The sequence below is a fragment of the Etheostoma spectabile genome, chromosome 6 (genome assembly GCF_008692095.1).
Source record: "Etheostoma spectabile isolate EspeVRDwgs_2016 chromosome 6, UIUC_Espe_1.0, whole genome shotgun sequence".
In the NCBI taxonomy this organism is placed as follows: Eukaryota; Metazoa; Chordata; class Actinopteri; order Perciformes; family Percidae; genus Etheostoma; species Etheostoma spectabile.
Window position 1 is genome coordinate 15728829 of NC_045738.1, and position 11485 is coordinate 15740313.

At 39.3% G+C, this 11485-nt stretch overlaps 1 protein-coding gene across 4 annotated transcripts in view; it reads left to right on the forward strand.

The window, feature by feature from the left end:
• The first annotated feature begins 2676 nt into the window (after positions 1 to 2676).
• The window catches only part of zmp:0000000881 (probable serine/threonine-protein kinase PIX13), a 25816-nt gene continuing 17007 nt past the window's right edge, over positions 2677 to 11485 (forward strand). The window contains exons 1-6 of one of the 4 annotated variants that reach the window (XM_032518411.1): positions 2677 to 2740; positions 4630 to 4794; positions 5027 to 5165; positions 5610 to 5717; positions 6245 to 6705; positions 6769 to 7451. In XM_032518411.1, coding sequence (XP_032374302.1) covers positions 4649 to 4794; positions 5027 to 5165; positions 5610 to 5717; positions 6245 to 6705; positions 6769 to 7411 — 1497 coding nt within the window. In that variant the 5' untranslated portion in view covers positions 2677 to 2740; positions 4630 to 4648 and the 3' untranslated portion in view covers positions 7412 to 7451. The other 3 variants (XM_032518410.1, XM_032518412.1, XM_032518413.1) reach the window with 3 other exon arrangements.

The window sequence follows — 11485 nt, forward strand, 5'->3', positions numbered from 1 at the left end:
CCATACCCAGACCCCGGGATGAACCCTGGAAGCCAGGCACAAACAGCCAGGCATCTAGCACAGACAATACATTACATTACAATTCATTACAACAACACAACTGATTCAGTGGTTCCATGTTTGGTTTTCTTCCAGCCAGTAGTTCACCTTTCCATTTAATGTTTTCAGTTTGCTTTCTCCCTCTGTCTGCACTTTCCTGACCTACTTCATTTTTCTTTAGTTGTTATCTCTGTATGGGAATGTCTTCAGTCATAACCAGGAGATTGTCACCACAGTCAGCAGAACCTTCTTAGAATCATGATCGAAACTGTCTTCGAAATTGCTTTTTATTAATAGATCTTGTACAACTGCAGAGTCACCCACTGCAAATTACTAATGCTACGTCATTTTTGAAGCTGCTCTGCCATGCGGGGCCAAAACTAGGATTTAAAAAAATACAGAGGTCAAATAAAAACACATATGAATAATAAAAAGTAAAAAGAAAAGGTTATGAAAAAGGCTGATTCCAAGTCACTCTAATGCACTCCCAAACCAAAAAAGTCTCATAAATGATTAAACAAGCAGCCGCACAATACAGACTTTACGTTATGCATGCCTTCATATTTTGGATGCCATCAAGTCTTTACTCAACCTTGATCAATCTTGATTAATTTTTGTATATATGTGTATGTACAAGTATATTCATTTACACCTTTTAAGATCCTGATGTGCAATTGCTTATTTAACCACATAAGTGAAACTAAAACTAGACTAGAGGACATTTAGTTTCACATCACGTTTTGACATTTTAAAAGGCCTTCCTTGTACAATATTATTGTCAAGCATATACGTATATGAAAATGTCAGAACAAATAAAGGCTTATGGAAAACAAGAATTGGGGACTTGAGGGGAATTTAGTTTAAAGATGGTATTTAAATACTGTTGTTACAGCAGGAAGCAGGTACTTCTCACTGTCTGTCCAGCTTTTTGATGTGACAAAACTTCAGCCTTTGAACCAGATTCTCTTCACCGCCCCTCTGTGAAATGTCATATCTGGAAACAAGATAAGAGAGCAATATTGCTGCTGGTCGCAGTATTACTGTAGTACTCACAGTAGCAATCACAGTGTGTGCATACCGCTGCAAACAGATTGTTTCAGTAGAACTGGGTGTGGACAAATAATCTGAATAAATTGGAACCAATTGCTTTTGCTCTGAACATGGTCATATTACTGCATAGAAAAACCAGGGCCAGGGACCACGTGGATCAGGGCTAACAGAGTTTTCTTTCAGTATTGTGTATTAATACTTTTACTTTCAGTTTTTTTCAATTGCTAAAACGCTAAAACCCATTGGCTGAACAAAGTTCTCGGTTGCCTGAACTCATTTAGCAAATTCTGCAGTCTGTTATGTATACCTTCAACCATTTCACATGGTAAAACACAATTTCTAGATCTCACTTAGACTTTTCAGCAAAACTCTAAACCCATTTTTATTCTCAAAACACATTCTGCACTCTAACGCCCATGCCCATTATCCATACTTGTAAACAAAAGTGGCAACAATCAAATACAAATAGAGAACATATGTCATTGATTGAACACAACCAGTCAAAATGGATTTCACTTGTATTAAATGATGTGACACAACCAATATACCAAGAGGCTTCTTCCCCCGTTGCCTCAGGAGGGAATTTATAGCTTGTGATGTCGACGAAGTGATCTGGCCTAACCTAGCCCAAAGACAAGAAGAAGCACAATGATCACATGTTTACTCCTTTGATTTTTGTCCCTTTTAGTAGTGTATACTGTAGTACAGTGCATTGTAGGCTGTATACTATACAATGAAAAAATTGTATAGCCCTAAACATTGTACTTGCCCTTTGTTACTGTGACAGTACTGACTGCTCAATAGATTTTGACTGGTCGCAGGTTCATATCAACAAAGAACAAGAATTACAATATGACAGAGACAAAGGACATGTTTGTGAGATGCAGGGTATGTTCTGTAAAAATAGGGGTACAAGGAGGAGGAAAAATGAAGAAAAACTTGCAAAGAGCAAAGCAGAGTAGTAATTTCTGATCAATATTGAGCTACTATGATAGAGTATGTTTTTGGTCATCCAAAGACAATGACGGAGAAATATGAAGTTTGTTTTGATTAATAATGTACGTATGTAAGAGAACTACATGTGTTTTGGTGTATTGTTCACTGACTGCTTAATAGTACATATCCTTTTGATTGCTTTGTTTGTAATTTGAGCACAGTATTTCATTTTGAACACAGGCAAAATAGTTTTGACACAAAAGTTTCATTTTGCAAGAGGAGTCACAGGTTTTGTAAATAGTGCTTGAATTTGAGGTTTTGTGCTTAATGTTTTCAGAAATGGTGTTTAAGCAATTGAGAAAACCTGTAAGTAAAGGATCTAAATACTTCTTCCACCACTGGTATCAGGGCAACTTATTTACTGTATATTTGATTGTGTTACAGGTGTTGCTCCTATATTTTGCTCCCGGTCATCGGCATGGGGATGCCCCCTCCCCGTTATCTTGGCTACGCGTCATCCTTATCCACACCGTCCATGCAGTCACAGGCCCTTCTGTTATGTTGTTACACGTTCAGGCTGAGCTCCTCATTCCTGACCTGCAGCATACAGGCGTGTCTGTTTTGCTGAAGGCCAAGAAGGCGTGGAACACTTTAAAAGAGACCCAACAACTCATGTTCCGACCTGACTCAGCTGCTTTCGCTCTACACCTAGAAGGTAGGCAACTTTCTTTGGAAAAACATAGAACATTATAGATCAATCTACTTTGAGCATTTGTGTTGGCTAATAACCTTTTATAGCACTTTTGGTTTTACTGTTTTAATGTTGTAGCAGAAATGCCTTTATTGGACAGAATGTAGGCATATTTACTTATGGATGAGCCTTTAGTGTGTTTAGTTATTGTACTTTGTTTCTCAGTCTCAGTCATCCTCAGTCTGTTATTTGCTAATATTGCTTTCTGAATAATGACATCTGCCGTCTCTTAGATACCATGAGTGTTCTTTCTTGAGCTATTGGCTGGAACTTAAACATGAAAGGGCATTTATTTTTGTGCTGACAACTTTGTGCTCCCGTTAATGGAAAGAGAAACTGTTTTCTGTTCTGGACCTACCAGTTTGTCATCATTTTTATTCTCCCTGTTATACAATTTAAAATATGTACAAAATATGCTGCAAAATGCTGTCTTGAGTCAACTCTTCTAATAAAGTCATGGACTGTATAAAAAAGGTTAAAGTTCTTAAAATTATAAGCAATGTCTGTTTAGATCAGCACAGGGGAGCTGTTATTTACACAACAGGCTCAGTTATGGTTCATTTACTGTGTGCAGAATGTTTTCATCTTTAGTTTTTTTGTAGGTGACTTCAGGATATCCTGGTTCCAGACTTTTTAAAGCCCTGCCTTCCCCGTATCTCTAATTTGTTCAGCGATACAAAAATATTTACTCAACGTCAATGTGAAACTAAATTCAGTAAAAACAATTCAGTGGGAATATTAGGCAGAGACAGTTTATTTCTTTGGAAAGCAACACAGGATCAGTCTTTCTCTACAGCGGTGACACTCCATTACTGAGAATGCTTAGTTGTACATAATGTACATGAACCAATGAACCTGTTTGCTCTGACAGACTGTTGACAGGTTATTCATGATGAAAAGAATCTTGGATTAGAGACAGGCCTGCAAGTGGAAACACTTGACAATCAAGTGCAATGGCTCTGTGTTTAAATAGAAAATTAGTAACTTATAATGTTTGATGTTGATTTCATGATTTCAATTAAGAATGGGATGTAAGTGTTCGGTCTTCTTTCACTTAAGTAGAATCGCATTACCTTGAACTAAAAAATTCTCCCGAAAATTACGTCCGAATGGCTTCTCAGTCAGTTATATCATAGAATTAGATTATCAACACGGATGCATATGTGTGTATGAGGCATTTATTATTTAAGCTTGTCAAAGAAGCTAGTCATAGCTTCTTTCTACATACAACGATTGGATAGTTTAATTTATAACAATGTATATTCCATTAGCTACTCATCATTTATATTTAAACATTTCTGTTCAAAGAAACAAGCTCTCAATTAAATATTGAAGTGTAAAATAGAAGTGTAAAGATTACAATATTAACCCTTATAATGTGGTAGAGTTGGAGTGTAAAGTAGCATAAGTTGACATACTTTCCACCATTGTTAGCTCTCCAAATAACCGGAAAAATATAGCTGATGCACTCTGATGATTGGAATTTAGTTTAATATGAGTCGCCTGTTTGGTTTCCTTTGTAGCCATAATCCTAATCCCATAGTTCCTGTCTAACTTGCTCTTGCACCACAATCAAACTTCAGAATTATGCAAAGTGACTAAGAGGAAAGTCCCAAACTTCACACGAACATTTACGAAATTTTACATTGACAAAAAGCTGTAACAAGGGAATTTCCTCAGTTGTTGTGATGCTAGTAATGCAGTATAGACAACATTTCTGACATTCACAAACAATAAACCAAAATTAGGGTCTTCACCAAACTGGCATTTAGTGAAGAAAATAAGGTTTTTCTGCCGTTTAGTCTACCCATGTAATTACATTGTTAACTCTGAGCTTTAACATGTTTCTCCAGTTGTCCCAACGTGGCCCTCATGGCGTACTCCACCAGCACTATTGCACAGGGCTGTTTTGGGAAGGTGTACAAGCAGAAGTACAACGATACCTGGGCTGCTGTAAAGAAGGTCCCCCATAATCTCATCAGTAAGAAGGACCTGGAGAGAGAGTGTGAAGTTTACAAGTAAGTACAAGTGGTTTTGTTAATGTTTACACATTTTAAATGGCTGAAGAGATGATGAGAAGATGAGATGAATGAGCTTATGGAAAAGGAGAAGCTGATTTCTTAAAATGCTGTAAGGTAAAACAAAATGTCAGAAGAACAAAAACACACACTCACTTTGTTTTGTTAAATTTATGCAGATTAATTTTTCAGTTTCTCTTTCTTTCCATGACTTTTTACTGCGGCTCTGCAGCAAGGCAAAACATCCCAACATAGTGAAGCTTCTGGGCAACATAATTCTCCAAGACGGAAAATGGATTATTCCTCTAGAGTTTATCTTCGGCGAGGACTTAGAGACCACCATCTTCAAAACATCAAAGTCTAAAATACAGGTAAAGTTGTCTTGACAAAAGACAAAAGGCCCATTATTCAAGGTGAAATTAAATATAGCACATCAGGATAGTCTGCCTGGATTACAAAAAAACCACATGTGAAACCACATTTTCTTTTTTATGAAACGGTGTAAAGCCAGGAAAACATTACATGGTTCCAATTTCTGCATGGTTTTAATAAAGTATGGCAGGTCACTATAGGCATTTGGGACCCGTCCTGTTCTTCTAGTGTGCATTGGTTGAATTTTAGGACTAAAATGTGATAAAAATCTAAACATGAGTTTGTAGTTCACATCACACCTTGTTTACTTAGAAAAGTGGTTTCATTCAGGCCTGAAGGAAAAGGGCGTACAACTCAACATGAGGAAGTTATATAATGGAATATAATGTGGGTAATATTATGCCAGCCCAGCTAAACTTGATTTCAAATTTTCATCTCTACAGTTGACTCCGTCCATTAGGGGCACTATCATCACAGGCATGTGTGAAGGGCTGCTTCACCTCCACTCCAAAGATGTTGTCCATCAAGACCTGAAGCCTGAAAACATCATGGTGAGTGTAGACCTGTCTGCATACTGCACAAGGGCTTCATGTCAAAAGTGTCAAAAGTGTTACAGACACATATTTAATTATGGTAAAGAGCTCTGTAAACAGTGGTTTATAAAGAAAACCTTTCCTCTCTGTCGCAAGAGTTGTTAATAAGGTTGCAGCAAGAAAGATGACAAGTTTGGCTGATGGTTTTCTCTGAGGTTAACCTAATTTGGAATCACTTCTGTTCACAAATTGATATCTTGCCAACTCTCATGAGGCAAGACATATGAAAGTAGTTCCTTCTGAATAACAAATTACTTTGTTACCGTAGACTCATTAAGTCACTGTGTCGTCAAAAACATTGAACTGATTAACTAGTTACATGGGCCATGAAGGTCTTTTTTGGCACCTGATTAGTGTGGACAAACACAAGGAAAAAAGAGTTTAGACCATTTAGAATGCCTTATTGTAACTTTAGCCACCATTAAAGCTCGGTGAATGGTTTTGAGAAACATTTTCACCCAAACTAAACGCAATTTGTCTTCCAGGTGGAACATAACACAAACAGAGCTGTCATCATCGATCTGGGACTGGCCAAGTTCTTCCGATTTGGTCTCAGCTCTGCTGTTGACATGGGGAACGAGGCCTACTCAGCCCCTGAGGTACTGCAGAGGGGCAAACAGAGGGACCAGCGCTCAGATGTGTGGGCCATGGGTAAGATCATCGCTGAGCTCTGTGCCCGGGTTCGCCTGTACACGCCCACCGTCTGTCCTGCCAAGATCAAGGAGACCCTTCTGGATCAGCCGTACTGCCATGCCGTGTGTAGGATGGTGGAGACTGACCCTACTATGAGGGCCTCAATGGGTGGTGTCATAAGTGAGATACGAAGTTTAGGCATCGTCCCCAGTTCACCCGTTCAAAAGGATCACCTTAAGCCACCTGCACCTCAAACTAATGTCAGAAACTTCACTCCATCACCAATGAACAGGGCTCCGTCGCCGTTTAACAGGGATCCTTCACCAATGAACAGAGATCCATCACCAATGAACAGGGATCCATCACCAATGAACAGGGATCCATCACCAATGAACAGGGCTCCGTCACCGTTTAACAGGGATCCAGCACCAATAAACAGGGCTCCGTCACCGTTTAACAGGGATCCAGCACCAATAAACAGGGCTCCGTCACCATTTAACAGGGATCCAGCACCAATAAACAGGGCTCCGTCACCGTTTAACAGGGATCCAGCACCAATAAACAGGGCTCCGTCACCGTTTAACAGGGATCCAGCACCAATAAACAGGGCTCCGTCACCGTTTAACAGGGATCCAGCACCTATGAACAAGGCTCCTTTGCCGTTAAACAGGGACCCATCGCCACTGAAATGGGAGCGTTCCCCCAGACCAGACTTTAAAGCTTTGAATCCACAAGCTGCAATGCACCTCACTCCTTCCCCTCAGAGGACAGAGGACAGAAACAAACACCAGGCTCTGGTCCCAGCAGGCAGAGCTGAGCTCACGGAAGACTTCACGAAGATGAAGTTGTTCCAAGAGGCTGCCAAGGATCTGCCCTGCAACCTCCCCACAACAGGTAGGGTGGTGATTCGGCACTTTGAGGAGAAAAATGGGGAGGTTGAAACATGGGAGCAGAAGGAGGTGGTGACTCGTGATGGGAAGATAGTCCAGTTCAATGACATCAAGTTTAATAGCAAATAAGAATCAGAGTTTGAGTTGTTCCTCTCCTTAAAAAGGATTAGTTCAGGGTTACGTAACTTTTGGTATCTTCCTAAAAGAGCATGTAAAACACATTTCACTAAATAATAGTCAACTGAGATTAAGTTACAGTAAGCACCTGTTTTTGCGCACACATAAAAATGGATTTGAAACCTGTTACAAACTTAGAAATACAGTATGCCTTTGGCAGTTTGAAGCAGTAATGAGAGGACATCTTGAATGCTTTGGTTGTGCTGTAACATGTTTCAGCCATGTTGATTGACAGCTCATTTAATTGCCAAGAAAGAAATGTCTGCAGGCACAAACAGCCATCTGTGAATGTTTTTCAGCATCTAAATGCATATGACTGTGAACATGGGTCATACATCACGTGTATGTTTATGTATATAATACATTCTGAAATCTCAATTGCAGAGATAGATTTTGTTTCTTTCGGATGCTTTATGCTCATATTTAATACACTGTGTTTAGATTTAGATTATCTTAATCTGTTTTAATAATCAGAAAATCTGAGCAAGTAATGAAAGGAAGCACACACTATTGTTGATGGTTATAAACAAAAGCAGCAACTAAAACCAGATTCCGACAAGATGGGCCAGCCCCAGTACCATACAACAAACAAACTTTAATACAAATGAATGCTATTAGAGCTGGTTGTTGCTCCAGAAAAGGTCGTCCCCATGATCATGCAATGCATTGCTCTTCTGTCTGCTCCAACCTGTGTAAATAAGGGGTAAAATTTGATAAATCTTTGTTGTTTGACACAAACGTAAAGCAGCTGAACAGATCTTATTTTTTCACTTAAGAAATATAAGTAAAATGAAATCTGTAGATTTGACTGCTGAACTTCAGATTTGTATACGTGCTTTCAGCTTATCTCACATTGATTACTACTGTAATGCATTTTTCCTTTCACTTAGTAGGCTATGTCTGCTCCTGATCACCTTCAGGAGGCTTAATCGAGAATTATGTTACAAGGCTACTCACTAGGTCAAATAGACGGTCTCACATTAGCCCTGTTCTTAAGTCTCTTCACGTCTAATATGGTAAGATTAAGTTTAAGGGCCTGTCCGTGGTGATCAATCTTTTGAGTCCGTAGCACCCACGATTTGGACTGCTCTGCCCCCACCCTGACAGTCTGCTCTTTCTGTGGATTCTTTTAAAAAATTAGATAAAGACCTATGGCTACCTATTTGGATGGGTGTTTGGTTGAAATATCTGCATTTAATGTAATATGTAATTTCAATTGTAATATGTTTTTTTTATTATGTATGTTAGTAAGCTATGTATTATGCCCCAGTAAAGCACTCTGTGATTTATCTGTGAAAAGTGTTTCATAAATAAATGTTACTTACTTATAATAATTCAAGTTTTACTGGTTTCATTAGCTCCAATATTAGTGACTTCTATGGCTAAACTTAGGAGTTGTATACATCTTCTTTTATGGGTCAAGAAGGTTTCTGATGACCATATTTCAACCCCCATTGACTGAAAAGTCTAGTTAACTGGATAACTTAAAGATTTCAGTTAATATTGGTGGAAGGTGCAAAGACCTTCCACCACTCTTTTTGGTGATCCAGTCAAAGCTGGTATTTAGAAAGTGGGTTCCATCCATCCATCCATCCATCCATCTTCATCCGCTTATCCGGGGAAGTGGGTTACTTTAGACTTTAATCCTTAACTCCTGAACTGTGAGGTGTGGACGCAAAATACTTTTAAATACATCTGAATTCTTTGGTTCATATGTTTAAACTGATTTTCTGTCATTTTGATTTTGTGGGAAAAAGACAAATTTCATCCCATCTTCCACAAACTTGGTTCATAACAGTCTGTTATTATTTAACAGTTAAAACTCTTGTTGCTACCAAATGTAGACAGCATGTGCTCAAATCAACTCCAAGCAACCCAACAAAATGTGAAAATCTATCATCTATAGATAGTTACAAGTCTGACTCACGTGAGATTTTGAACAGGTCATCCTTCCTTGATTTAGGTATTTTCCCAAAAAATCTGATCTCTATAAGCAACTGTGTATCCATCAATCTGTCTAAAAACCACAAGTTTACTTCACAGTGCTGTTTTAACACACTCCGCTAATGAGCTGCGTCTGACTCCAGCACCATCTAGTTATCTGCACACGGTGCCTTGAAACATCAACACAGCTGTCTGCACTGAACTCTATTGAGTGTGCACACAGTGTGAAATTTTAAATCTGTATATTTTGCTTTTGTTTAATCTGAGATTTACAGTCTTTCTTTGTCATAAATTCAACACCATTCACTCTCAAATGTTAGAAGGGATTTGAGGCTTTGAGAACTTTCCAAATAAGCTTCTGGATCTAGAGTTGGTAATCCTTCACTCTATCTAAGCCACATATTGAGAGGAAGTGGGCTGTGTGGTTTCCTCTGAAGAGTAAAATGCCTCTGTTTGGGGTGTAGTGGTATTTCTGCAGAACTCTAAGTGTAAGGTAAGATGGACAAATGTTTAGACCAGGCTCATGGGTTATTCTCTGTAATTCCACATCATCTTTCATATTTGCCTGAATTTACCGCATATAGTGTCCTGAAAAACACAAATAGCAGTTACCAGGGTAACGCTAGTGAGGATTTGCTTTCCAAATAAAATACTTAAGTAGTTGTCTAAAGAATTTAAAAGCAGGCTTTAAGTAACAAAGAAAAGTGGCAAGTAAACAAGACAACGAAAGAAAAAAATGTAACTTTTAACAGTAGAACCTGTGCCAATGCCACCAATATCAACAAAACACTTAACGGATGACCGGACCTTTAATGCCATTTTTTTTTTTATATTAGTAGTTTATATTTATTTTGTATGATTATAGTTTAAATACTTTTTTGTTGCCTAAATTAATTATAAACACAAAACGGCTAACATTACGAATTTAACGGATAACCTGACCTTGCTATAAGTATTTATTTTTAAAAAACTGATAAAAATGCATGTGAATAAATTATCGAGTTGTTTCATTATTTCAAAGATGATTTAAATGAAACACTCACAATATAATAAAAGATGGGGTTTAAGGCGGGACTGGAAGATGATGAGGGACTCAGAGGTGCGGATCTCTTGGGGGAGGGAGCTCCAGAGCCTGGGAGGTGCCCTGGAGAAGGCTCTGTCCCCAAAACTGTGGAGGTTAGACTGGATGGAGAGGAGACCGGCCGAGGTGGATCTGAGGGACCATGAGGGTAGGAAGGGGGAGAAGAGGTCGGTGAGGTATGAGGGGGCCAGATGGTGGAGGGCTTTGTAGGTGAGGACCAGGACTTTGTAGGTGATCCGGTGGGAGATGGGAAGCCAGTGGAGTCGTTTCAGGATTGGAGTGATGTGGTGCCAGGATTTGGTGCAGGTGATGAGTTGATTGCTGCGTTCTGGACCAGTTGGAGTTGATTGATGTGGGTAGCGCTGATGCCAAGGAGAAGTGAGTTGCAGTAGTCCAGTTGGGAGGAGATGAAGGTGTGAATGAGTCTTTCAGCAGCAGGGGGGTCTGATTTTGGCAATGTTGCAGAGGTGAAAGAATGAGCTTTAAATGGCATGGCGGATGTGGGGCTCAAGGGAGAGAGTGGAATCAACGATCACGCCAAGGTCGTGGGCCTGGGGAAGATGGGGAGACAATGGTGCCGTCGATGGTGAGAGTGGGGTTATTGATTTTGCTGAGTGTGGATTTGGAGCCTATGAGGAGGAATTCTGTTTTATTGCTGTTGAGTTTGAGGAAGCTGTGTTGCATCCAGGTTTTAATAGCTGACAGAGAGGAGTTGATGTGGGAGAGGGGAGGATTGGGGAGGGATTTGGTGCTGAGGTAGATCGGGGTGTCACAGGCGTAACAGTGGAAGTCTAGGTCAAAGTGGCAGAGTATTTGACCAAGGGGGAGGAAGTAGTTATGTCATAAGACTTTTTAAAATTTTGACTACATACAGTGTGTCTGGCAATGGCATGGCTTGTTAAAAATGAACACATCAAAATCCCTTTGAAATAAATTACATTTGGGTCCATTATTAAAAAACAAAATTGAAAGTAGGCCTAAACCGCACATAGAAACTCCAA